General features: G+C 48.1%; 2 protein-coding genes across 2 annotated transcripts; both read left to right on the forward strand.

The window, feature by feature from the left end:
* The first annotated feature begins 3,998 nt into the window (after nt 1–3,998).
* plxnc1 (plexin C1) lies at nt 3,999–19,416 on the forward strand. Its single transcript, XM_068755283.1, has 31 exons — nt 3,999–5,000; nt 5,465–5,587; nt 7,181–7,315; nt 7,425–7,525; nt 7,594–7,699; nt 7,787–7,955; nt 8,048–8,150; nt 8,369–8,444; nt 9,196–9,237; nt 9,348–9,481; nt 9,551–9,730; nt 10,358–10,466; nt 10,556–10,732; nt 10,804–10,971; nt 11,097–11,199; nt 11,312–11,413; nt 11,606–11,709; nt 11,790–11,831; nt 11,910–12,034; nt 12,224–12,422; nt 12,591–12,737; nt 14,244–14,412; nt 14,584–14,684; nt 15,107–15,182; nt 15,361–15,395; nt 15,500–15,595; nt 15,809–15,972; nt 16,383–16,530; nt 16,629–16,769; nt 16,869–16,943; nt 17,909–19,416. The coding sequence occupies exons 1-31, from the start codon at nt 3,999–4,001 to the stop codon at nt 18,011–18,013; spliced, it is 4,557 nt and encodes a 1,518-aa protein (XP_068611384.1). The 3' UTR covers nt 18,014–19,416.
* A 911-nt stretch (nt 19,417–20,327) lies between these two features.
* On the forward strand, nt 20,328–26,213 carry cep83 (centrosomal protein 83). The gene is made up of 15 exons (XM_068755157.1): nt 20,328–20,431; nt 21,194–21,352; nt 22,417–22,567; nt 22,646–22,738; nt 22,874–23,005; nt 23,076–23,327; nt 23,399–23,530; nt 23,678–23,792; nt 24,051–24,195; nt 24,267–24,416; nt 24,706–24,769; nt 25,145–25,435; nt 25,536–25,639; nt 25,783–25,963; nt 26,084–26,213. Exons 2-15 carry the CDS (start codon nt 21,198–21,200, stop codon nt 26,198–26,200), a joined length of 2,082 nt encoding a protein of 693 aa, XP_068611258.1. The 5' UTR covers nt 20,328–20,431; nt 21,194–21,197; the 3' UTR covers nt 26,201–26,213.
* Nucleotides 26,214–26,865: the final 652 nt, after the last annotated feature.

Genomic DNA, 26,865 nt, shown 5'->3' on the forward strand with positions numbered 1-26,865 from the left:
GGCAAGGAAGTGATGAGTGAGTCTGCGTTTGTTAGGAGAGAAAGACGTGGCGTCTAGAAATAAGGTTTGTATTCTGCAAATCAGCGTTTTCCAAAAATGTATTGCCTCAATGACGTGTTTTTTCTTCACAGCCTGAACGTGACTCCATCTCGTCGTGTGAAAACCACCATAGCGTCATTTTGACCTTGTTCGAACTTGTTCCTTAACAGAAACACATCATTTGAGTTACACACTTCATACTGAACATAAACGTTCAATTGTTCACCGAGTGTAAAATTGAATGGTTCATTTTGACTAATAAATCGTCACGTCGAAGTAGGTTCTGGGTGCGAAGCGCTGGCGACGTGTCCGGGGTGTGCCCCCGCCTCTCACCCGTAGTCAGCTGGGATAGACTCCAGCAACACCCGCGACCCGCAAGGCAGAGAAAGCGGCTGGAGACAAAACTGAGGTCGTCTACAAGAAAATGAATGGATGGAAACGCCCACACGTCGTTGTTATGGCTGCCCGTGCAGCCCTTTGAACTACGCAGCACACCTGTCCAATAGGATCTCTACCTGTGGAGTAAGACTTTGGGCTGCAGAGATTTCATCAGCTGACTATCCCTAACACATCAGTCCTGCCCCAGTTCCAGGCACTAAAGCGATTTTTCATGCAGGTGTGAGGGAGATGTAAAAAGAGGACTAAGAAACGGGGGGGGGGGGGGGGTTTCGAATGAAGCCTGCACTGAGCTGAAGTCATCTGTTCAAAGGAAAAATACAACTGAGGTTTAAACAGACAACCGTTTGATTCTGGGGAGACATTTAAATATTGAGGTTTGCACAACAAAGAATAAAGATGGGTTAATGCTGAAATTAAAACCGCTTTTTGTTTCTTTCCTCGTTTATATTCTGAGCCTTTCTAAGTCATTTTCTAGATGTGTGTTGTTCTGCACTTTTACAGCTTATTCTGCTCTGTTTTATGCTGCGTTTAATGAAGCACTTCCTGTTTCAGAGAGACTGCGCACACAGGTAGCTTCAATGCTGATTTTGCTGCCTACTCATAATGGAGAACTGTTTAGACGCACTAGGTGTAGGGGTGCTGGCTCCCCCATGTATTTGTATTTTGTGTGATTAATTTGGGATTGCGTTATGAACAACAGGGATAAATAATATCTGGTCATCCAATGCTGACAGTAATTGCAGAATTGCTCACTGCATTGTGTTCCACACAATAATAAAGAACTGGCATAAAACTAGCCTCCAAACGTTTCTGGCAGCTGTGACGACCAACAAATAGCTTGCTTAAGCATGGCAGCCATGTTTCCAGACCTATTATCTGTCATTACGTAAACGTCGCTGCATGATAAATCTACTTTCAAGCTGTTTCTGTCCGTGATTTGAGAGAGCAGGAAAAGTGAAAACAGGCCTTCAGTACAACCTGTCTGGACACATGTGTGTCGGTGCCAGCTTCACACTGGTTGAAGTTATGAAGTGGCAAACTTCCAGCTCTTTAAAGTTTAAGCTAACATTTTCCCTATTCCACCAACACGCCCATATATGGTTGTGGCTGTGTGCTACTTGTGGGGGCCGAGGATCCATCCCCGTCTCTCTCGGCAAGGGTCGTCAAGGTAGGCGGAGGCGTCTGTTTCATCAGCAGCAGCCCAAACGCTGCGTGGCGCTCTGAGACCGGTGACTTTAATCTACGGCAAAGTGGAACTGACAGAAACAGAAATTTTCCTAAACATTTTGCGTAATTTTGGTGAAATTGCGCCGCATGTCAGAGAAGTTGTACATTTTGTGTAAAGCCCGTTTTTTGGTTTTACACATCGCAGACATTCCCTTGGCACCGGTCGCACAGCCGACTGCGAGAGAAGGAAATCTTATAGGTCCATCTGATGAAATCAGATTATCACGCTGAAGGCTTTATGAAGGAAAAATCAATTAACGCATTCAACCTGTTGAAATACGGGAGTTTAAATCGTGAGATTAATGCAACAGTTGATGCTTGGCTGCTTCTCAGTGATGATGTCATCTGGTCGACCTTCTTAAGCCACTTTAAGTTTCATCACCATGAACTGTTTGTCTCTTCAGGTGCTTAAATGTAGAACTTTAACTTTAAGTTAAACAAAGAGAATTTCAGGAATGTCACGGTCTGAGACAAAAACCACTTTAGCCTGATTACGCCCTCATTCCAGATCAAGGGACAGTCATGTCCAATAATGAATAATCTCCTGGGAGCCCATCCGAACTGTCCAGCTGGGCACGTGTACATTTTAATTTGCTTTGCTTTTGAGTCATTTTGACCCGGAGAAGTGAATCTGGGTGGCGCTGTGGTTCAGAGATTACAGACCGCTGAGCTCCAGACCACGGGAGGAGCCCTGCTGCACCGTGCGCTATAGAAAGACTGCAAACCACAAGCCAGTCATCAAAATACAGCCAGTGGACTGGAAGGGAAGCCGTGAAGCCAGTCGGCACAAGAATGCTCACTGGGGAAAAAAAATCTGATTCAAGTCAGCTCAAAACAAACGTAGGAATCATCATGAGTAACATCTGAGACTGAATCTGAATGATATTTAGGAATAAAAGTTGATGCTGCTTCATTTAAGATGCAGACAAGGGTCGTTCTCATCCAGAGGTTGCAGACGCCTGACCCCGGACCAGTTTGAGCTGCTTTTCCTCTCTGAGGAGATTTTATCTTTCTCTCACGTGGGGGGGGGGGGTCTGATCTGAGAGTCCTCTGACTAGTTTCATCAGGAAGAAGTCCTCTATTCTTATAGTAATTACAAATCAAATGCAGATAAAGGTGGCCTTGGAACAAACGCTCCATTCATGTCGATTTCCTTAAAGCAAACCGTTTCATAGTTTGATGGTCGTCCCAAAATCCACCGGGTACCTCTAAAGTAGACCGACAGCCATCGTTGTCATTGAGGTGTCATGTTAGAACGAGCAAATACATATATTAGTATTAGTACAAGCACCTCAGAGCTACAGTACAGTACTGGTGAAATATTTTCTAGCCTTCAACAGGAGTTGACATGAATCAGGGACATTTAAAAGATGTATGGGGGGGGCTCCCGTGAACGCACAGACTCACCCGGCAGCTGAAGTCGGTGATAATGTCCCGGTGGTGACGCGCTGACCCGGGAGAGAGGAGACAATCAAACCAAACTGGATGATGTCTGACCTTCCCGGACGCAGACGCGCATGCAGCGCACCGCTGTGTGGACGGACAAACGCGCTCCGGACGGTCCGAGCAGCGGCTCTGACTCGGATGAGTGTCTGCGTAAAGCTCGGGGTCCGATGAGATGTAGGTGCGCGCGTCCCGGACGCGGCTCCCTCTGACGGGGCTCCTGCTGCACGCCGCTGGAGCGCGCCACGGAGGGACGACAGCGACCTCTGCTGGACAGATGCAACAGCGACATCTTCAGGCCGTCAACCAAATACAGGAAATACTGGGGACAGTTCATGGATGGATGGATGGATGGGGAGTATCTCGTCCGGTTAAACACGGGAAGATTGTGCTTTAAATGAAGTTTATGAAACTATTTAATGCTGTTTCTCTGCAGTGTGTGCGCGCGCACAAAGAAAACCTTGAATGATTAATAAAATAACGACCTTTTCTTTTTAGTCTTTGTAGAAACATCAAAATGGCAGAAAGTCATCGAAAGACTAAAAATAGTTCCAATCTCAAATGAGGATTTGCAGGATTTTGGCGGCTTCTTGCATCCACCAGATATCAATCAGGATCCGAACCTGTTTAGGAACTAATACCTAATTATAATGTGATTGATCACAGGCTACATGCATGAGAAATACTCATTTGAATTTACAGATTAGATTAAAACGTCTGCACGATTTGGTTTCCCTTCTCGCGCTTCCTCCCACTTTCAGAACTTCTCTTTTAATCAAAGGCGCGCTGCGCGCTGCGCCTTTACGCACGGACTCGTGACCGCGCAGAGGAGCGCAAAGTGCCATTAAACCAGCTGGCGCGTTTCTGCTGCCGCTGCTGCATGCGAGGAGATGCTCCTGCTGCCCGGTCTGCTGCTCGTTCTCTGGGGAGACCCGGCTCGCTGTCTGGAGGCGGATGAAGGCTTCGCCTTCCAGGGCGACCTCCGTCACATCGCCGTGACGCACGGGTCGGTCTACGTCTCCACGGACGAGCGGCTGTACCAGCTGGACCACGGCCTGTCTCCGGTCCGGAACGTGACGCAGAGAGGAATCCTGACGGTTGGTGACAGAGTGGAATTTGTGCGCGTTTCTCAGAAGGCTAAATGGAACGCCACGCTCAGCGTCAACGTCCTGCTGCCGATGGTCGAACGTGAAACTCTCATAAGTTGCGGTGCGATCGACGAGTGCGGTTACTGCGAGCTGCTGGACCTGAAGAACATTTCCAATGTGCTTTACGCGGAACAGTTCCTGGTGGGGCCCCCGTGGCGCAGCAGCGCGTCGGTCGCCTTCCTGGCCAGCGTGCGGGGTCAGGCCTCGGCCGAGACGTACATCCTGGCTGCCGTCCAGCAGGACGGCCGACCCGTAAAGAGCCGCTGCTCCTCTGGACTAGACGCGGTGAAGCTTCACAACACGAACCACGAGCAGACCGGGGGGGTGTTCTCCTCCTCCGGCCAGCACTCCACCAACAGCATCCATTGCCAGGGCGCCGTGGAGTTCCTGGATGGATTCCAGGTGGATTCGGTTCTTTATCTTTTCTCAAACCTGCCCTCCAGCGACAAAGGAAACCAAGTCCGTCTCGTTTGGCTCGAAGGGAAGAGCAACAAACTCCAGACCTTAAAGACGCTGCGAGGAGCGACTCTGAGCGTCCCTGGTGGGGGGGCCGGTGCGAGACTCGTGGCCTCTTCGGTGATCCCGGGGGGCCCGCAGGTGCTCTGGAGCGGCGTGTTTAGCGTGGATGGAGGTCAAAGGAACACGGAGCTGGTTCTGTTTGACATCAGCCCAGATCTCAACATGGACACTGACGTGGATCCGGACTTCTCCAGTATAGTCGGTTCTGGCAAAGAGCAACAGACGGTGCGTCTTTCATGTCAGTTATCAGGCGTCTGTGGAAGGGCAGATCGTCGTCGTTTATTCCACCACATTAACGCGTCGCTACACGAAGACGCTTCACATCCCAGTTTACGCAGAAAGGGCTTCGGAATGAAACCAGCAAATTGTTTTAACAATCTAGAAAGAGAAACGAAATAAGAATTTCAAACAGAATGCTCTTTTAGATCTGTTGACGAGCATTTCCCCGGGTTAGTTTCTACGTAATCCGGAACCTTTCCACGCTGAACAGACGGTTCCTTCCACACTTGAGGAAGGAACCGCAGCTTCTGCTGACGGATGCTCGATTTATGACGCAATCAAAAGAAAGCAAATGCTGAATCAGGTCTGCTTCTCTTGAGGCTCTTATGGCATCGCTATAACGACAGTCGCTCCTGCTGTTCACTCATCCTCATCTGACAAAACCAAACAACGTTTTCTGTCTTCCTCAGCCAAAGACGCTGGAGCCGAAGGCGGTGCTCTTCAGGCAGAACTTCATGTCCGCCGTGCTGGCGGTGAGACAGAAGGCCTGGATGGTGTTCTTCATTGGGACAGGAGATGGGCAGCTCCTCAAGGTGCACAACAAAAGTGATGCAGACGGAGAATGTATTAGAATGAGTTGCTTATTTTGTACCATCCGTTTGTTATTTCCTTCTGTCCTTCACCTCTCCTTGATGGTATGATCGACACACTCCTCACGTAACTGAGTGCCAGCCTGGCATCTGGGCACTACGAGGGCTCGGAAAGGCAATAAGTGTCTCTCCTCTAGCTCTGCACAGGAAGAGAATCAGCTAGAAAGGCTTTTCCGTTTACTCACTGGAAAGTACGTCGCATGAGAGAAGACGGCAGATAGCTCAGATAGGTCGCCGAAAGCTGATCGAGTCATCGTGTTGCAGCTTCCTGTCACCGTCCAGCAGCAGTCGGCTGGAAATGCAAGACACCGAAAGAGAGACGATGGAATGAAAGGGTTTAAAATGATGCTACTCGCTCTGCCACCTTAAACAATCCCACGTTGTATTTTATTGTACTTCTGCTTTAAACACCCAACATCTGGCCGCATCTGGAGCTACGTTGCCACACATCCTGCGTACGGGTGAGTGTCAGCGTGAGGCAACACAATGGGAGTGATGTGGACACATGAAGTGTTCAAACATTTTTCACCATCTTATGCGCTGTTAAGACCTCTGTGGTCTCAGACCAACAACGCAGCGCCCCCATTAGGACGGAGGACCAAGGCTTTCTTCGCCCACCTTGATGGTGGGGGGTTATTAGCAGGCGGCTGCACCTGAGGGTGATGTCAGAACGGCGAGCCTATCAGGAAACGCAGCTGTACCTCTGGAGGGTCAACCATATCTGTAGACCTACGTTGCCCGTCTGATTTTTAGTGGTGCCGTTTGGCAAAAGCAGCAAAACTTTTCTTTCATGTAAAAACGGAAGGACAAGTCAAACGAAGTCGTCATTGGACGGCTCCAGTTCGCCCACGCCAACGTGTTCAGATCAGCCATACCAGCTCGCCGGTCGCTTTTTAATCTAGATTCTGTTACATTTTGTTGCTGTTGGGCTGCTCCTCTGTTTGTCTATTAGTTCGTAGATAATCTCAAAAACTTCCAAATGGATTTCCATGGATTGAAAAGAACTTTGTTGAAGAGAAAGTGCAGACGAGGTTCTGGGGATGAGTTTCTCGATTCCGAAACGGATCAGGGACAAATCGCATATCCGTGAACTGTTGCGCGGCCTGAGCAGAAGGACGCGTTCCTCTCGGGCCCTCCGTGGTAGCCGGACACACCGCACTGGTTTATATGATTTTTGCCTTCACTGGCATCTTTAGAAGAAAACGATTCCTGATGAAGTTTTAGTTATATTAGCGAGATATAAGTGTTCTAGTCTGGCTGACTAGGCTAGGGTTAGCAACGGACTCCCTTTGACCAGTAAAGAGCTTTCACAGCTTGTGACTCTGGGTAAAGTGGTGGAACTCAGAATCCAGCTGTTTCCCGGTCTTTAACACTTCTACAACAGATGTTTCCAACCGTTTCCCCAACCATAGAACCAGTTCATAGACCTGGGCAGACGGGTTGGACGTGGATCAGGAGCATTAAACCAGTGACTGATAGAAACCTGCGAGGACGTTCTCTCTCAGGAACCAAACGAAGCTGCGTTCTCGTTGCCAGCTTGCCGTGGACATGAACCTTCACACCGCCTGCACCAGGGTGCTCTACCGGGCCGACGGCGACCGCAGAGTGCTTCCCAAATTACATCTGGACCAAGTTGATCATAAACACCTCTACGTCCCGTTTCAAAACCAGGTACACGGCACACGCGTCGCACGTGACTGACGCGGGAACATTTGAGTTGGAATTCTCCTGATTTTACTCCGGAGGGACAGCGACATGCTGCTTTTGTGGTCTGCTCCAGGTGAAGCGCGTGCCTGTGTCCAAGTGCAGCACCTACGCAACGCTACAGGAGTGCTGGTCCGCGCAGGATCCACACTGCGTCTGGTGCAGCTCCGTCAGGAGGTCAGGGAAGCAAGATCTGCCGCCGGTGCCTGTGGAGACTTGATTCAAACACCGTTCCCTCTTCCCAGATGCACGTTTGGAGCGGAGTGCCGAGATTCTGGCTGGCTGTCCATCCCTGACGAGTCCCAGCAGAGGATGATCTCATTCAAAGTCGCTGAGGACAGGACAGACCAGGTACGGCTCAGGACACACCTGGCAACTATAATCAGCTGTGGGCTGTCACCGAGTCATGGCTTTAACCCTTTCATCTTCTTTTGCCAGATCACGCTTAGCATCCGGACGCACCTGACCGTGAGCCGAGACGCGCTCGGCAACTTCGCCTGTCAATTCATTTCAACGCTTCCTTTTGAGTTGTGTCGCAGGGACAGCGCTCCTCCACAGTTCCCACAATGCAGCTGCATCCTCACAAACGGACAGATTCCTGCCGGAGGTCAGTCAATACGATCCCTGAGAATGAAGGGGGCGTGTGTCCTCTCATGTTTGTCATTATGTGACATTCGCTGTACGATCTTCATTTTGCAGGCCTGAATGTCACAGTTAGAATTAGACTGGGGACGACACAGTTGCTGGAAAAACTGATGGTGTCCAACTGTACTGGCATCCGGGGGCCACCGACCTCTGTCCTGTAAGAGCACCCCTGAGATGATCAGAAATACCTCATGCATAACAAATAATACACAACAGGATCAATATTAGAAAACATTAGGTCAGTTTTTATTTCTCGCCAGTTGCACATTTATGTTTGTGATTATAAGGTCAAGTACTAACCAGTAGAAGAAGAAGAAGTACTTTATTTATCACACAATGGGGAGGCACTTTGAACATGAACAACTTTCTCCTCAGGTGTCACCAGTGCATCGAGGCTGGATGCGGTTGGAGTAAAGGCGTCTGTTCCTGGGCCAGTCAAGAAGCAACAAATGTATTAATGAAAGTTTTTACATATGTATTGATCATGAAAATGGTCTACATAATCTATCTCCAGGAGCTACACCTTAGCTTCAATACACAAACTTTGTGTTTGTGTGTGAATGAGAAGGTCCCCGGGGGAATAGTGAGGCTACAAGGAATAAAGAAGGTCGAGGACTTCCTCGGGTCAACAGTGCAGAGTGATGGAGAGAATGTGGAAAGGAGGTGAAGAATCGTGTGCAGGCATGCTGGAACAGGGGGAGGAAAGTATCAGGTGTGCTCTGTGATAGGACGAAGGGACAGGTCTACAAGACAGTGGTGAGGACAGCCATGATGGACGGCTTAGAGACAGTGACTCTGAGGAAAAGACAGGAGGCGGAGCTAGAAGTGGAGGAGATGAAGATGCTGAGGTTCTCCTTCCAGGTTGGACAGGATTAGAAATGAGACAATAAGAGGGACAGTGAAGGTTAGACGTTTTGAAGACAAGATCAGAGAGACCAGACTTCCCAGATGGTTTGGACATGTCCAGAGGAGAGACGGGGACTATATCGGTAGAAGGATGCTGAGGATGGAACTGCCAGGGAACAAGACTAGAGGACGACCCAGGAGAAGAGACATGGACGTAGTGAGGGAGGACATGAGAGTGGCTGGTGTTGGGGAGGACGATGCAAAGGACAGGAATCTTTTCCTTTTTGTCATTTCCCAGAGTTCAGTTTTGTCCCTGTCTGACTCTGCTTCTTGTCTCTCCTCACATCCTCCTGCAGAAGAGCGCTTGTCAACTGACGGCATCAGGGATGAACTTTTCAGTGAGTCCGAACTTCATTCCTTCCATTCTTTCATTCCCAACTTCCATTCGGCACAGGTTCTAACATCAGCAGGAAATAATTGCCCTGAAACTGTGTGTTCTGCTGTCAAGAGTCCAGAGATCGTCTCCGTCTCGCCCGGCGTCGTGTCCTTCTATGGCAGAAACCATGCGGTGCTGTCTGGTCGTAACCTCGATGGAGTGAGCAAAGTCAGGCTCCATGCAGACACGACCTGCAACCCCCAAGAGTGAGTCATGTGGACGTGTGAATCAGATGAGTGTCCGGTCCAGCCACACTAATTGGGTCCTCCGGTCAGATCTCCCGTGTGGAACAATACCGGCGTGAATCTGACCTTCCACATTCCCAGCGCCGACAATAAAGGCGTGGTCAAGGTGTGTGTTCTCCTTCCGGATGGTAGTTGCCATGGCAATGCCGAAATCACCTACCAGTCATCGCCGTCCTGCACTGGAGTTGTACCAAACAGAACTTGGGTCAGGTACGGTGGCATTTTTGTGTTTTACGGCAGTTTCAGTGTGTTGCGTTCAAAGGGGACGAACTTGCGTGGGGAAGGGACCCTTTGGATGGAATGTCCTTCCTGTCTCGCTGTCCTGTCTCTGTGTTCCTTATGATTGTTACAGATGCTCAATTCAAGTCTATTTTGGTTCGTGCTCCCAGCTCCCTCCTACTTACTGTAGCTGCCACCTATTTTCAGGAAACAATGCTGGTTCTCGGTCGAGGGGTCAAAAAATGAGGAAATGGTCACTTTCCGTCGGCGATGTCTTTCACTATAAGACAACTTCCCTTTTTAGCTGCAGAAACAGATTCTGCATTTGTTCCTGCTAGCAGCAGGCTGCTTCGTGAGGTGCATATACAGCAGCATGGAATATGTCAATGTTCAGATATTCCTGATCCTCAGAGGATAAGCCCTGGTCGTTTTAATGCCGTCACTACTTTTTCTTCTGAAGAGTTTTGACTTAAAGTCAAAAAGTTAGCACGAAATCTTGTTTTGAAAACGAATGGCTGATCCTTAGCAGGAGGTGTTCCAGATAATTATTTAGACTAGCATGTGAAATCTGTATTAATTTTCTTCTGCCCTGATTGGCTGCTGCTCCGTGTCCTGTAGTGGGAAGAGGAAGATCACGCTCAAAGGGTCCCATCTGGAGTTTGTGGAAGGGGTCTCACACGACTCTGCCGTGCAAGACGTCATATCTACCCGAAACAACTCCTATCAGGTGGATAGAACAAAAATATACAGACTATTGTAGGTGGGGTTTTTTTAATCTCTGTATAATATATGACACAGATTGTAAATTCTCTGCAGAATCTCACCTACGAGACTCCTGAATCTGATCACGTGGGGATTTTTCAAAGTGCTGTGTTTATCAGAGTAGCCAATGAAACCTTGGCCTGCTCCACAACAATAACCTACTATCCAAACCCCGAGTTCACCAGCTTCACCACCACAAGGATCGGGGATGATGTCCACATCACCATACAGGTGAGCACACACAAACACACACAAGACTTGAATGTCTAAAGGCTCGCTCTACGTTTCTAATGACCTTCTAGAAAAAGGTCGACAAACTCGAGATGACTCCTGCAGAGCTGAGGGTGTGGGGCGTTCAGGAAGAGAAAGAATACCCCTGCATCATGGGAGAAAAAGAAACCAGCGCCGAGATGGACTTTTTCATGTGTGAGATTCGGATGACACCTAATGCTGAATTCCAGCGATTAAAGGTGAATCTCTCAGTCACATTAAACCCACAGCATGACGGCGCACCACCAAATGCATTCCCATTTTTATTGTTTGGCCAGTTACAGTGAAATGATTTGATTTTGTCGTTGTTGTTGTTTTTCCCCAGATAAACTATGGAAATGAGACGGTGACTTTAAACAATAAATCTTCCTTTCTTCTGTTTGCCCTGATTCCAATAGTCCTCCTGCCAATACCCTGCATTGTTGTTTGTAAGTACATGTGCTGCTGTTGATTTCTCCACTAGCTTCACAAACACACTGATCAGGAGGGCTATTTTCAACATTCTGTTTGTCAGCTTGTTGTTTTCTTATTTGCATTCAGTGGTGGTCATTGTCTATCGACACAAACAGAAGAAGCTCACCGTTGAGATCAAAAAGGTCATGGATGACCTGGAGCTCAACATCAGGAATGACATTCGGCAAGGTTAGTCTGCCTGCAAGGTAAAAGCTCAGCCAGACTCCGGGGCTTAAGTTCTTTTCCTGGTGGCCAATTAAATTGCCAATTGCGGTACCTAAATATCAGACACTGAACAAAGCAGACTCCGGTTCATCCTTTGTTCCGTTTTTCAAAGCGAGATGAGGTTGAGCATCGGCCTCCCTGACCTATCCTCCACAGGCTTTGTAGAGCTCCAGACAGAGAAAGCTGACCTGATGGAAAATGTTGGAACCATTCCCTTCCTGGACTACAAGCACTTTGCCTCCAGAATCTTTTTCCCCGAGGTATTGTGGCGCAGGAAACGTAGCGACGTAACAAGACGGTGAAATATGAAGACTTAACAATGCCGCCTGTTTGTTTCTAGAGTGAATCTCTGATGACGCTGTGTATCAAAGACATTGGCCAGGTAAAGTCCGGCGCTGGCTCTCGTTACTCTTCCTACTTTCCTCTGTGACTCTGTGCGTTGTGTCTGACCCGACATCAGGACGTGGTGCAGGTGCAGCTTGATGAGTGCTGCCAGGGATTGTCCAGGCTGATCCAGGACAAGTTCTTCCTCACCTCAATGGTGCACACTCTGGAGGAACAGAAGAGCTTCACGATTAAAGACAAGTCAGCTTGTGAAGTCTTACTGTCTTTTAAGTTTTAATTTTATCCTCTGTTCTTGTCAGTCATCGTTTATTAACACTTTGATCAACTTTCATTATTAGTTACGTTTTCTAGCGTGTTTTATGCTGTTTTCATTCCATGCATGAAGTCATGGTTCTGCACAGTATTTGTCAATGTTCCATCTCCTCCCAGGTGTGTGCTCGCATCATTGCTGACCGTAACCCTCCACAGTGACTTGTGGTACCTGACAGAGGTAATGGAGGCTCTATTGCAGGATCTGATGCAGCAGAGCAGCAACTCTCAACCCAAACTGCTGCTCCGGCGTACCGAGTCCATCGTAGAGAAGCTGCTGACCAACTGGATGTCCATTTGCCTCTACGGCTTCCTTCGAGTCAGTTTCTTTCTCTTTAGCCGTTGTGAAAAGTAAAAAAAAAAAAGCTCCTTTTTAAGTAAATGGGGAAAAAAAATGCAGATTTACCCATTTACTTATAAAGGAGCCTTTAAAAAAATCATATCTTGTAAAACATTCCTTTTGGTTTCTCTTGCTGATTTTGTGCAGGAAGCCGTTGGCCAGCACCTGTTCCTGATGGTGAGTGCTCTCACACAGCAGACGGCCAGAGGACCAGTGGACTGCGTGACGGAGAAAGCTCTGTACACACTCAGCGAGGACTGGCTGCTGTGGCAGGCTCAGGACTATAGCTCCCTGGTACACATGCACACACACAAGGGTGAAAGAAATGAAAACATCCGTTTAAAGCAATGTACTCATTCAGTGGTTCCGTGTTCCAGACGTTTGAGAACTGCCATCATGGTACTCAAGACGCTTCCTGTTTGCTGTTGTGTATTTGTTGTGCAATGCACAGATTAAAAAATCCAAATCGATATAGGCAACAATTCTGAAAGTGCAGGGGTCTTTGATTATAACGTTCACCAAGTTCTTTAATCATGAACCGTATTAGCAGTCATCCGCTGCCAGATTGAGATTTGACCTGGACTCACCTGATAAAGCAGCGTCCTCATTGCGTGCGAAGGCCGTTTCCACATTAACAGCACGGAGACAGTTTGTCAGTTGGTGCTGAACCACTTCCTCTTCCCTGATTTAACGTCCTTACGAACATTTAAAAGCTGCGTTGCCTTCATGCTATTGGTTTACTATTTGCACTGCAGCAAAGTTCTGATGTGTCAGATGACTGTCGTCACCCTTCAGACTTATCAAGCAGACTCTTTATGGTTTTTGCCTTGAAAGCGATTCAAACTCCTTGGCAGGATATGTGAAACTGAAAAGAGGAATGACAGTGATAGAGAGAGAGAGAGAATGATAGAGAGACAAAGAGATGATGTTGATGAATATATTTATTCGATAGAATGTTAGAGTACAAGTACAGTCACATAGTAGCATGTATTACAGTACAAATACAGTCAGACATCCTGTCCTGTCGTTGAAAGTCCTTAGTACATAAATCATCGACATTTAACAGTACAAATTTAACAATACAAATAAAAACAAAACCAATATTAAATTACTCAATTGATGCAAAATCAGAATAAATTACAAAGACACTTAATATGTGCAACAAAAATCAGATGCGTGTTTCCGCCCGAACAGGAGCAGACAGAAACATTCTGCAGCCAATGATTCACAACACACAAGCTGCAGAGCTGCTGTGCAAGAAATACTCATGCTAACTAATGCTAGCGGTAAGGACATCCACATTGACAGCCACAAAACGTGCATTAGCTTCATGGAGACTGATGATTGGTGCACGGATACTGTGAGCCAGTAGCCGCACCTAATGTATCACAGCATCAGCTGGCAGAACTCGGGCTCGCATTAAGGGTTAATTAGGCTTTTAGTCACCATCAACAATAACAACAGTGATAATGAGGCTGAAGAGGAGCATTACTTATTTAACACCTTCACAGCAAAGTCATAACTTGCACTAAGTGCGTAAAGAAGACAGGATGTAGAAACTGAAGATGAATATATATATATACATCGGGACAAATATCGAGATGCATTAACATTAAAGATAACAGGAAATCAAATAGGCTAACATAATGATGAAAATAAAATGCAAAAATCATCGTTCAACTTTAAATAGAAGTTAGAGCAGCAGCACAGACGCGTATGATGTGATACTGATCAGAAATGTGCATTGATCTGGTTGTACTGGATCTTTAACACTTTAGTCCACGTCTCTGCTCTGCACAGAAGCTGAAGGTGCTGTTTGCGGTGGGCAGCGAGGCAGAGGTCAGCGAGCCTCTGGAGGTCAACGCTCTCAGCTGTGACAGCATCGAGCAGGTCAAAGAGAAGATCCTGTCCACCTTCAAAGCCAAGTTCGGCTTTGCTTACAGCGCCTCCCTCAGAAACGTCTGTATCGGTAAGCGACAGACCGTCAGGGCGAACAGGCCAAGATTTAGAAACGGAAAATAAAGTATTTAGATTATTGTACATTAAACATGTCAGTAACGGGTTTCTGCTACCTCAGAATAAAGCTTCTTTTCAGTTTGTCTGTTCTACAAAGACTTTACACTGTTTGAACCCTTTGCAGAGTATGAGAGGGGTGGATCGTTTGTTCCCCTGGAGGAGGTGGATGCGAGCTCCGAGGTCATCGGGGAGGTGACGATGCTCAACACGCTCAAGCACTACATGGTGAGCAACGGGCCAATGTAGGAAAGGCTAGTTTAAGTCCAGTTTACACCCCCGACCTGTGCTGCTGTTCTGTTGGGTAGACAGTCACGAGGAATGGCGGAGCATGCCCGTGCTGCCATGTCAGAACCCCTCCCACTCCCACTTGGGTCACCACAGAACCAGCCGAGACCTCAGGGGGATTTCTCTGGGGGCTGACGTCCTTTTATCCGCACAAACCTTAATGCAAAATAGCTCAATGATCTTTGCAGAATTCAGACAAGTGAGCGGTGAAAAGAAACCCCCCGGTGATTTAGCTGACAGTTTGTACAATTAAAGATTTTCCTGACCTTTCTGTGTGTGTGTGTGTGTGTCTGTGTGTGTCTGTGTGTGTGTGTGTGTGTGTGGGGGGGGGGGGGGGGTTATCTTTTCATTTACTCCTGGAGGTTCCTGACGGAGCTGCGATCAAAGTGCTCTCCACAAAGACGCATCGTCCTCTGAGCCCACAGGGAAGTCTGAAGGGTGAGAGAGCAAACTCACGCAACACTTACAGGAAGAGGTTTGGTCTTCAGCTTTTAACAAGGGTTAGCTGAGCACAAGCGTGCCTGTGCACTGATAACGCAAGAGATTATCTTTATTTAGCATTAAAAAAACCAGCTCCGGAAGCGACAGTAAATGTGCTGTTGATGCTTTTCTTTAGATGATGAGAACTTCTCTGGGAAATACTTCCACTTGGTAAGAAGCAGGTCGTTCTTGTGTTTTTTTTAGCGGTGGATGACTAAATCCGTTCACGATCGGACGCAGAATCGTTCAATCGCTCGACTGCTTCTTGTCCGCAGATCGATCCTGACGTTGACCCGGACCAACGGAGAAACCCGGAGAAGAAGAAGTTCAAACTGAAAGAAGTGCACCTCACCAAACTGCTCTCCACCAAGGCAAGAGGACGCCACTGCATGTTGCTTGAACGCACCCTACCCGCACCATCGCTGCTGACTGCTTAACAGTTGCAGTGTGAATGTTGCGTTCGCACACGATGACGGCACGGCGCCGACAATCAGCCGCTGTGGTTGCATGTTTAAGAAAAGAAGAAGCCTTAAGTATTAAATAAAGTGATCGGTGATCGGTTTTCAACCTTGCTGTTGTTCAAGGTGGCGGTGCATTCGTTCGTGGAGAACTTGTTCGGATCGATCTGGGGGACGCCGCACTGCAGAGCGCCGCATCCCATCAAATACTTTTTTGACTTTCTGGATAGCCAGGCAGACGGCATGAAGATCATCGACCCAGATGTGATTCACATCTGGAAGACTAACAGGTACGGTTGAGTCTCGCGGAGCTCCAAAGGATGAAACGCCTCAATGGTCTCTCAGGTCAGGCGACGTTTCTCAGTCTGCAAATGGAACAGCGTTTCCCTCATGACCTGACTAAGACGCGCCGTGTCACCCAAGTTATTACACTAGTTACAGCCTTTTTTTTTTGTAGCAAACATCGCTCTTGGCATGCAGGACACGGTCCCCAAGAGGAAAATGCAACGTAGCATATATGTCACACGAAACGAAGGCGTCTTCGGGCGATCTGTCTGTGGTAAACACTGAGCCCCACGGAGCTTCTTCAGTCGGTCAGGAGAGCGAGAAGCTTGGCTGCACTTTGCATCGGCGTGGCGGCGAGCAGACGCTGTTTTTCCATCTGCTTAAAAGCCTTTTTTCTTTCTTCCCTGGTTTCCAGTTTGCCGCTGCGGTTCTGGGTCAACATCATCAAGAACCCTCAGTTTGTCTTCGACATGCAGAAGACTCCCAATTTGGACGGCTGCCTGTCTGTCATTGCTCAGGCCTTCATGGACTCCTTTTCTCTCAGTGAGATGCAACTGGGGAAGGTAAAGTCCAACGCAAATGTTCCGCTGCCTCGGGCGGGAAGTCCGGTTCTCCGTCTTTAGGATTCACATACAGGACCTTGAGTGTTGTTGTGTTCCAGCATGCTCCAACCAACAAGCTCCTCTATGCCAAAGACATTCCCAAGTTCAAACAGGAGGTCAAGGGCTACTATAAGCAGATCAAAGATCAGCCACGAATCACAGCCTCTGAATTCAAAGACTTCCTGCAGGAGACGTCAAAGGTGATGGACAACTCTCAAACAAGTGTCACAATGGTTGTGTGTTTTATGTGTAACAGTGTCTAGCGGTTGGACTGAGCCTTTTTTTAAATTTCATTTCAGAAACATGAAAACAAGTTCAATGACGCTGCGGCCCTCAGAGAGCTCTACAGATTTGTCCAGAAATACTTCGCAGAGGTCAGTTCATTCCGTCTCTGTCATGTAGTATTCACTACGTCTTTAAGTATTTGATCCGTCAATCAAGTTGTGTTTATTTCCATCCACCTGTCCAGACGGGATAAGGTGGATGCGCCGAGGTTGATTGAGAGGTTGACGGTTCGATTCCCGGCTCCGGCACGTGTGTCGACTGTTGTTGTGTCCTTGGGCAAGACACTTCACACACATTGCCCGTGTGATTGTAGTGAGCGAGTGAATGTCGGTCGTGGTCAGGAGGGCCGATGACGCGAATTGGCAGCCTCGCTCCTGTCAGTCTGCCCCGGGGCAGCTGTAGCTACCCCACGGTAACTGTAGCTACCCCAGGGCAGCTGTGGCTACAATATGAGCTTCACCTCCACCAAGTATGGAGTGAATGAATAATGCACAATCCAATGTTTTTATTTGTATTGTTAAAGCCTCTTTGGGTACCTTAAAACCAACGCGTTATTATTATTAAGTGTACGCTATACTCAAAAATATCAGCTCTTGTTTTTTTTGCTCATTTTTCCAGAGTAAAAACCTTTAGCTCTGTTACTTCACCTCGCCACCGCTTAGTGAAAACGCTACACAGGAGAAACTACCACAGAGTACTTACAAGGGTATTAGTACCATCTGAAGAAGCATTAGTACCATCTGAAGAACCATCTGAAGAAGCATGCCTTGAGGTGGAAAAAAACCGCCCGCTTATGAAACTGACAGCAACGCGACTCATGGTGTGCAGCGGAAATCTGATTTTTTATTGATTTCGTGTTTCTTCCTTTGTGGTTTCCTGTCCTTGTGTGGCACCTTTTCAAACTCGTTTCACAAGCAATAGAGTGAGTTGTATCTGTTTTGTGTGTGTGTGTGTGTGTGTGTCAATTTAATGACATTCCTTCCAGGGGGGACATTTTTAGAAACCGCTAAACATCTCACGTGAGCTCTTCTGGGTTCTCCTGTCTGTTCTGCAGATCGTAGAGAAGCTGGAGCAAAGCGGCGCCCCTGCTGAGCTGACGGAGCAACTGCATCACGTTAAGAACTTGTTTGATGGACTGAAAAGCTGCTCCTGGAACTGAGCGGCCGTCCTTTGACAGGTGACACGAAGGTGTCAGGAGAGGCTGGAGGAGACTCCATCATCTTGGTCAGTTACAGGTGCTGTGGCTGTGTTCATATTCATGAGGCAAAACATGTCGACAACAATGGAAATACTCCAATAAATTGTTCCTGGTGCTGGTGTTCTAGATCTTATTAAAAACAGGATGGCTGATTTTAAAAGTCTAGTGTCGGAGGGTCAGAGGTCGGGCCCGGGTTTGGGGTCTTCCTCCCAGTCATCCTCTAGCCCTGTCCTTTGCATCGTCCTCCCCAACACCAGCCACTCTCATGTCCCCCCTCACTACGTCCATGTATCTTCTCCTGGGTCGTCCTCTAGTCCTGTTCCCTGGCAGTTCCGTCCTCAGCATCCTTCTACCGATATAGTCCCCGTCTCTCCTCTGGACATGTCCAAACCATCGAAATCTGGTCCTGCACAGCTCCATTCCTCTCTTTTCTAGAGCAGACCTCCGCTTCTCTAAATTCTCCTCTACCCGCAGATCACAATGTTCCGTTAAAATCCTTCTGCTTTCGGTGCTTCCTGTGACTTCTGCACTTGCCTCTTGAGAATGCACACGGAAGTGAGATCATTGTGTTCAGGCACGTGTGTCTATGAAGGACATCTCAGTTCTTTATTCTCTGTGCAGAGCTTCGTAATCTCAGAGCGATCACTACCTGGTTGCCTTGTAGTTTCCCAACAGCTTGTCTACTAGAAACTCCGTCTCCCAGTTGTGTTCTTCAACCACTGTCTGTCCAAAACTAAAATGTTCCATGTTTATACTTAATATTTATCTGTCTGATTGTCTTTAATGATGATTAACTGCTATTTCCTGTCATTGTTAATACTCTATTTATGGCTACGCCCATAAACCTTGTTGAAACTGAACATGTTATAGAAAATGTTATAACATGTCGGTTGTATCTGAGGCCCAAACGCTGCTGCAGTCTGTTCTTTGCTCACGGGGGAACCGTTGGTTCTCTGTAGAATAAAGTACCGTCCTGTTCTGTACACCTGCTCTGTTGAGATAACTCTGTTTTACCTACTTGCAGTTACTAATAAAGAAAAAAATAAGACAAAAGGTTAGACTGGCTATAATTTTCAAGACACACTGCAGCATCAAATATTAAAATTGTGCTCGATGAATGAGAGAACGAATAATTGAAAGGAAACATTTGTCTCTGAGCTATAAGGTTTGACCCAAAACACTTTCTGCCACAGTTTTCACAGTTTCCTGTGTGACATTTATTTTCTGGTTCATTTTATGAAAGGAAGTAAGAATTGGCCTGTTTTTAGCCAGCTAGGTTTATTATACCAAATAAAATGGATAATAATCAGATGAAGAATGTAGCACTTATAAAGCTGTCTTATTTCCATTTCTAATAAAATATGTAAAACATCTACGTCGAGTTTATATTGGAAGGACGTGTGTCTTGCCCTGCGGCACAGAATCCCTATTCTGATAGCAGGCTTCCTGTTCTCGATGCGAGAAGCCTTCAACTAAAATAAAAACAAGCTGTCAGAGATTACAAACTTCCATCAAGGCTGTAACACTTGAAAGGGTTTGTGGAGGAGTTTAATTCTGACGGCTGATAGACACGAGCTTTGCGGAGTTCTTATGATCTCTTTTTCTTACATGTTTGTCATATCGATATAATCTGGATTATTTAGACTTATCTCGCTGAGAGAGGCGGGAGAGAACCCCGCCTCTCTCACACACATAGCAAGCTGGGATAAGATCCAGCAAATCCCGTAACCTGCTAAAATGAAAAGCGGAAGAAAATGAATGAATGTTTCTTATTGGTAAGTATATTTTTTATCAAGGAATTGAAACTTGTCTTTTATTTATATAGTAAGTTATAGCCTACCATTTATTATATAATATTTGCTGCTTTTTTGTTAATGGAAATAAGGAGTTTGTTTGTGTTGTTTATATCCTTTCTCTGTGCTCTGTGTGTTGAACAAAAGAAGAAAAAAGACATGAAAAAAACCCCGATGCACATCAATGGTTGCACAAAGATGGGTGTAAAACACGAGAAAACAAGATGATTTGTTGAAATTCATTAAATTATAGAGGTTGTATTTGTTTTGTGTTTCGGAATCACAAGATTGTGAATCTGGGCAGCATGGTGGCGCAATGGATAGCGCAGTCCTATGTGTGGCCCTGCATTGAACTGGCGACTTGTCCAGGGTGTGCCCCGCCTCGCGCAGCAGTCTCCACTGAGTCTGCTGTGGCTCCAGTCCAGTAGATCTATAGTGCAATCCACACTCCGGGCCAGGAGGGGGCGGCAGCCAACCGGAGAAAAAGAAGAAGAAGAAGTTCAAATGTATTAGTTGCGAAAATGACTTTTTAGCAAACAAATTAATTTGGGGGTGGAAAAACCCGTTTTCATGGTACAAACCAGAGGTAATTATATTATATTATTATCATTATATATTGTGTAGAGACAGCGTCGCTGTGTTCCGTAAGAACTCCAGTGTTAGTAAGATCATTTAAGTTACGCCGACATAACCAAACAGTGAACAGCTGCAATGTTGCTAACGTTAGCCTTAGCGTGCACGTAGCCTTCTAGCTTAACATTAAATAGCTCGTAGTTTTTGCATAGTAGTGGGTCTTTATTTCCTTGCAGTTAGTGAATTATTTTTTCCCAAGTCGTTGATTATTTAGTCTTCACGCTAATGCATTTCGTTGCTTCGTTAGCATATTGCTAACCGCTGTACTTTGATGACATAGAGAAGCTAATCGCTGTGTTTATACAATTTGAGCGACACTGGATTTAAAACTTCCACGAGGAAAGGCCAGTAGCAGATAATAAATACTACTGTTTGACTGTACTTGTACTGCTCTAACATTCTATCTAATAAATATATTAATCATCATCATCATCATTCTGCTGCTGCTCCAGGGGGAGGGGCTAGCTAGCTAGCTAATCACTTGACACTGATTTAAAGCCTCGGTTTGACTGCTGAGAGGTTGTGATGTTAACAAGCAGCGAGGGGGACGCGTCTCAAAGCCTCCATGGCAACGGGGACAACAGCGCCAGGACTGATTTAGCTCCACACTTCATTTGGAGAGAGCCGAGGCTCGCTAACATCCCTTTAGAGGACACAGCCGTGTCTCTCCACGCTGTCTTTATTTCCTTTTGTCTCTGCTGCTCGCCTCTAACAGTGAGATGACCTCGTTCACCATGAACCCGGAGCCGGGGACGGCAGGGCTGGGGGCCAGTCTGGGCTCGCAGACGGAGCTGCAGAAACTGCTGATCAACGAGAGGATTAATTGTGAAAACCACAAGACCAACTATAAGACACTTAAGACTAAATACACCAGGTAAAGCTTCTTATCCTTTTGTTTGATGATGATGATGAATATATTTATTAGATAGAATGTTAGGGTACAAGTACAGTCATACAGTAGCATGTATTACAGTACAAATACAGTCAAACATCCTGTCTAAGAGGAGCATTTCAGAAAAGCCCTTGCGGTCTTGTTTCCGTTGAAAGTCCTTCGTAGTAAAATCATCGACATTTAACAATACAAATAAAAATAAAACCAATATTCAGTTACTCAATTGATGCAAAATAATATTAGAAAAATAAAAATACTAATACATTTAAAATAAATCACACCACAGATGCAAAATGACAATGAATGACAATAAATTACAATAAATTACAATAAATTAATTACATAGACACTTAATACGTGCAACGTAGGTGGACAAAAAGAAGGGGGGGGGGGGGGGGGTTGATCCGGAGAGAGTCGTGATGACTGTCTCCGTTTCTGTCTCCCTGAAAGGTGTATTTTTAGGGCCGTTTTGAAGGAGGCCAAAGAGGTGCATGTTTTGAGGGCAGGAGTCAATCCGTTCCACCCTTGGGTGGCCGTATTGTAGAAAGATGATTTACCCATGTTAGTCCTATAGGAGGGGGTAACCAGGCTGTTGTTTGAGCTCCCTCTAGTGTTGTGGCTGTGGGTGTCACTAAATCTGTGGAGGTGTTCCGTCAGGTATGCAGGGATTGAGGGGACTGAGGGCAGAGCTGCGTTGACTATTTTAAAAGCCAATCCCATTTTGAGTTGTTTAACCCTGAGCCATTTTAGGCTAGCAAAATGTCCAGGAAGAAGGTGGGTCATGGGCCCCAGATTGAGGAGTAGCTGAATCAGTTTGTTTTGGGAGGTTTGGAGCCTGGTTTTCAGGAACATTTTGATGTTGGAATACCAGGAGGTGCTAGCAGAGTCAAAGAGGGGCTGAACGAGGGCTCCAGCAAGAGTCCGTTTCATTGTGTATAAACGATTCAGAAACCCTGAAGAAATATGTGATATATGATCATGTTGAGCCACTAATCTGTTGGGATCTGACCCTAACCCAGCTGTCCTTACTGTTTTTGTTTTTGTAGATTGGAGGACGCATACAGTCGGTCTCAGGGAGAACTGAAGCACCTGCTGCGGGACGGTGAAGCTGAACAGGAGAAACTGAAGCTGCACCTGGCCGAGCTGCAAAGGGAGCTGCAGGACAAACACGCAAAGATGGAGGAGCTTCGGCGACAGGTAGAACCCGGCAAGCGACCCGCCGTCCGCTACGGCTGCACGTCTGTTTGTTTGTTTGTTTGTTTGTGGGTCGAGCAGGTGATGACGCCTCAGCGGCTGGAGTTACTCAGAGTTCAGATTCAGCAGGAAATGGAGGCTCCGGTTAGAGAGCGGTTCGGCGTGCTGGAGGAGGTCAGTCATTCATTCATTTATTTCTTCTCCTAGTCGCTAATATGTTGCTGTTAGCGTACGTGGATGTTGTAGTGAATGTCATCTTCCTAAAAGTCAGCTTTGATTGAGCCCCGCCCCCTTGCTCGTGCTTCTCAGGAGGCCGAGAGGTACAGGTGTGAGTACAACAAGCTGCGGTACGACTTCACCATTCTCACGACGCAGTTGGACCACCAGAGGGCCGAACACGCCCGCGTGCTGGAGGAGGAGACCGTCCTCCACGAAGCCGAGGTGGGCTGCTTATTATGGTCTGCGTGTCGTTCGCTTCGGAGCGCTTGAATGGCGTCCCCGTTGTCGTCAGATCTCCCGTCTGGTGAATGAGGGGAAGGACCTGGCGGCCCGTTATCAGCGGTCGGATCCTTCGCGTGAGGCAAAGCGCGTGGAGGCGCTGCAGAAGGAGAAAGTCCAGCTGTGTGTGAAGCTCAAGGGCTTTGAGGCAGAGGCGGCTGAACTCCGCGCCCAGAAGGAGGACCTGGCCCAACAGGCCGAGAGCGTCCAACGCAGCCAGAGCAGGCAGCAGGCCGAGTCTCAGGCTGCTCTGGAGTCGGCGGAGGTGAGAGTTCAACCGCCCTGCAATCGTGCTACCGGTTAGAAAGGAGCCCAAGCTAACCGCCGGCGCGGCAGGTGGAGAACCGGTCGGTGCGGCAGCAGCTGGAGCGGCTGGAGCTGGAGCTTCGGGAGAGCCACGAGCAAAACGGGCGGCTGGAGGAACAGCTTCACAAGGCCGAGAGAGACGGCGGCTCCCTCGCCCTCCAGGTACGCCGCTCGCTGCCCTCCATGCCGTTTGTGGGTTTCCGCGTCTGAGGAGAAACGGTGAACGTCCTGTCCGGGGAGGCGGAGCCACCACCAGGCCGTAAATTCCAGCTGGGTCTCGCCTCATCTTTGAGTTCTTCTGGTTCGTAGATTGAAAGCCTGGAACATTCCCACAAGCTGGAGGTGTCCAACATGAAGCTGGAGTGCACCCGATCAAAGGGGGAGTTGGAGAGGGAGAAGGACGCCCTCCAGGGGCAGATCGATGGTATGAGCGACACACAAATTTGTACTCGCTGTACTCGGTCCTAGTCTTCCACTGATTCCCCCCCCCCACCCTCAACATCAGTTTTAATGGTTTTAAAACGGGCAGAGGGGGATGATGAGGTGGAAACAGGACGGGGGAACGCCATTGGCTGGGATCAGAAAGACTGAAGTGGAATAAACTCGGTGTCAGAGATGGTGTCGACTGAAACTGATCTGGAATCAGCTGCCGTGAGGATGTTTGCCCCTTCCTGTGCCGCAGGTCTCCAGGTCGACGTCGAGATGCTGCAGGCGGCAGCCGAGCAACACAAAGGAGTTCTGCTTGAGAAGGAGCGGGAGTTGGTGCGGAAGGTCCAGTCGACCCGCGAGGAGGAGTCGCGTAAATCTACGGCCTTGCAGGAAGAAAAGTGAGTTCCTGTCCCTCTCCTCCGGGTCGGTGCGGTTCCTCCCAGACTGCGGACCTCGTTTGTGTCGTAAGGTTAGCGCTGGCCGACCGTCTCGCCGCTCTGGAGAGGAAGAAAGCGTCGCAGGACGCCGCAGACCTCGCCGAGAAGGCGGCGTGGGAGGAGCGTCTTCACAGCGGCCAGCTGGGAGAGGAAGCGGCTCGCAGGGAGCTCCAGAGTCTGAGGCGAGTCGCTGAGCGGGTGTGAGGGTTTCTACGGCGACGCAACTGAATCAGGCGGTTACATGTAAACACGCTAACATAAAGGAAACAACCGTCATCGGTGTCTCCTATTGGTGATGTAGCTCCAGGGGCGTCTGGAGACCTCGTCTTATTGGCTGAAATGAATGCCTGTAAATGAAAGGGTCGTTAGATGATGGGCTGCTCGGTCCAGTCGTCTGTTGGATCGATGTTGGATCGAGTGCCGGAGCTTTATGTGACCTCCTCTCTGATGCTCTGTTCTGCATCCTCACAGAACCAAACTCCACCAGTGTGAGGAGGCGGAGCAGCGGAGAGCGGAGCTCTCTGGTCTGCAGCAGGTAAGCCTCCGACGGAGAAAGCCTTTCTGTGTTTCCACGCTTTACCGACGGACGGTGAGGGCGCAGCACCACCTGCTGGTCAAAGCACCGGTTCGCGGTGACGGCGGTGCTTTATTACCGTCACGCCGGGAACAGACGACGGCAGCGCCGGTGGATCGAGGGTTAATCACAGCTTCCTGTCCAGCTAAACTTGCCTCCGTCCTCGTAAGAAAACAACTGCAGACCTTTCTTCAGTTGGATGAGAGGCGAAACATTTACGAGTATTTTCCTACAAGTCCAGTTGGCTTGATTCAATGCAGAATGTGTGCAAAGCGTTTCAAGTACTTCATCTACCTAATAGTTCAAATTAATTCCTGACTTTAGTTTGACCGACAGCAAAACCTGGAGCTTCGCGTCCAGCTGGAGAGACACGCTCAATCCGAAAGCGACTTCAGGGAGACGCTGGGCCGAGTCGGGGACGAGCTGAGGACAGCCAGAGCCGAGGAAGGGCGGTACGTTCGTCTTCAGTTCCTCAACCAGCCGCAACGCGGAACGGCTCGGGTCGCTTCTCCTCACTCCGCTCCGTGTTATTCCGGCTTCAGGCTGGAGGAGCGCTGCGCGAAGCTGCAGCAGAAGTACTGCGACCTGAAGGACAAGCTGAAGAGGGCGGCGGAGGCCCAGAAGAAGGTGCGGCGGCTCCTTCTGCTCGTGTTCTCGTGTCCTTCTGTTCCGTGCTTCTCCTTATTTTGAGTTTGAACGGCTTCTTCCTCTGATGCGTGTCGCGCAGAGGAAAACGCTGACCGAGAACAAGGAAAGGAAGCTCCAGAATAAAAGCGAGCTGCTGGAGGCCAAGACCGAGGAGCTGAAACTGGAGGTCGCGTTAGCCAAGAAGTAAAGTTCAGATCTCTAGTTTTATGAATGAACGCAAACACCGCTTACCTTCCGCCCAACCGAGGAGCGGCGTTTTAGCGACTTCGCTCCACGCGTCGTCAGAATCTCAAATCGATCGGAGAGTTATCGCGTTCTCTGTCCAGGCAGTCGTCCTTCTCGGAGGAAAATGCTAAGCTGCGCAGACAGTTGAAAGAACAGCAGCGCCGCCTGTACGACTTCCAACGCCTCCTGTTTGGCGGTTCCGACGGCGCCGGCCCGGACTTCGTGACCGCCTCACAAATGCCGTTCTCCCTCCTGGGTTCTGAGGGGCCGCGTACAGGTCCAGTAAGTCCCGCCTACGACCCTGCTCGTTAATGTTGCGTAAATTGTTAAATAGAGAAATGTCATCATAGACCAGAATGCATTGCAGCCGCAGCACTGATTCCGTTCCGCTGCGTCCTGCAGGAGCAGCTGTCTCTGCTCCGCCAGCGGCTGAAGGACCTGGAAAGAACGCAGCGGCTGCAGCTGGACGAGCTGGGGTCAGCGATGCGGAGGGACGACGACCCCAAACCCGACCTCTGACCCTCCATCCTGTTTAATACGATCTAGGACACCAGCAGGGATTTTATTTATTTTTTTAAAGAGCTGAAAAACAAACGAGCCGTATTTATTGGTGTATTTCTGTTGCTGTGAATTTTTGTTTCCTAGACTGTCGGTCCGTTTGTGCAACAAAAGCTTCGGCCCACATTTATTCTGACCCGACCCGCTCCTGACAGCGTTTTGTTCTTTTATCGGAGATGAGGATCTCATCGTCAACATTTAGATAATAGATTTGAGCATGTGTAGGCTTTTCTCTTTTGTGTGGCACCGCCCTGAGCTGGCGCCTCATCCGGGGTGTACTCAGCCTTTCGCGCAAACAGATCCGTGACCCGCAAAGTAGATGAGGCTGAAGAAATGGAAAACACCCCGCCGTCAGAGGGACACAAGTCTGTTTAATCAATATTCAGAAATATATTTACTATCAGAAATGTCCAAGGGACCTTCAGATATTCAGTTCCGTTTACTGTGTTTTACATTCTGCACAGACTCCCCGCTTTGTTGTGTTTAAATGAACGTTTTACTTGTTTACACTGATGTCATGGTGCATTAATAATAAAATATAACCGAATTAAAAGCCAAATGTGAAGCAGAAAGTTGCCCCGTTTGTTAAATATCACATCGAATCATCCGGTAACTTTACCTGCAAC

Source organism: Brachionichthys hirsutus, chromosome 22 (assembly GCF_040956055.1).
Source record: "Brachionichthys hirsutus isolate HB-005 chromosome 22, CSIRO-AGI_Bhir_v1, whole genome shotgun sequence".
NCBI lineage: Eukaryota > Metazoa > Chordata > Actinopteri > Lophiiformes > Brachionichthyidae > Brachionichthys > Brachionichthys hirsutus.

What these genes read in the sequence shown, in the direction of transcription:
- plxnc1 (XM_068755283.1), top strand. Translation starts at nt 3,999, where the DNA reads ATGCTCCTGCTGCCCGGTCTGCTGCTCGTTCTCTGGGGAGACCCGGCT. An exon ending in CTGGCAAAGAGCAACAGACG is followed by an intron (nt 5,001 to 5,464) that starts GTGCGTCTTTCA and finishes TGTCTTCCTCAG; the next exon opens with CCAAAGACGCTGGAGCCGAA. An exon ending in CTGAATTCCAGCGATTAAAG is followed by an intron (nt 10,972 to 11,096) that starts GTGAATCTCTCA and finishes GTTTTTCCCCAG; the next exon opens with ATAAACTATGGAAATGAGAC.
- cep83 (XM_068755157.1), top strand. Translation starts at nt 21,198, where the DNA reads ATGACCTCGTTCACCATGAACCCGGAGCCGGGGACGGCAGGGCTGGGG. An exon ending in TGGAGGAGCTTCGGCGACAG is followed by an intron (nt 22,568 to 22,645) that starts GTAGAACCCGGC and finishes TGGGTCGAGCAG; the next exon opens with GTGATGACGCCTCAGCGGCT. An exon ending in GCGGCTCCCTCGCCCTCCAG is followed by an intron (nt 23,531 to 23,677) that starts GTACGCCGCTCG and finishes TCTGGTTCGTAG; the next exon opens with ATTGAAAGCCTGGAACATTC.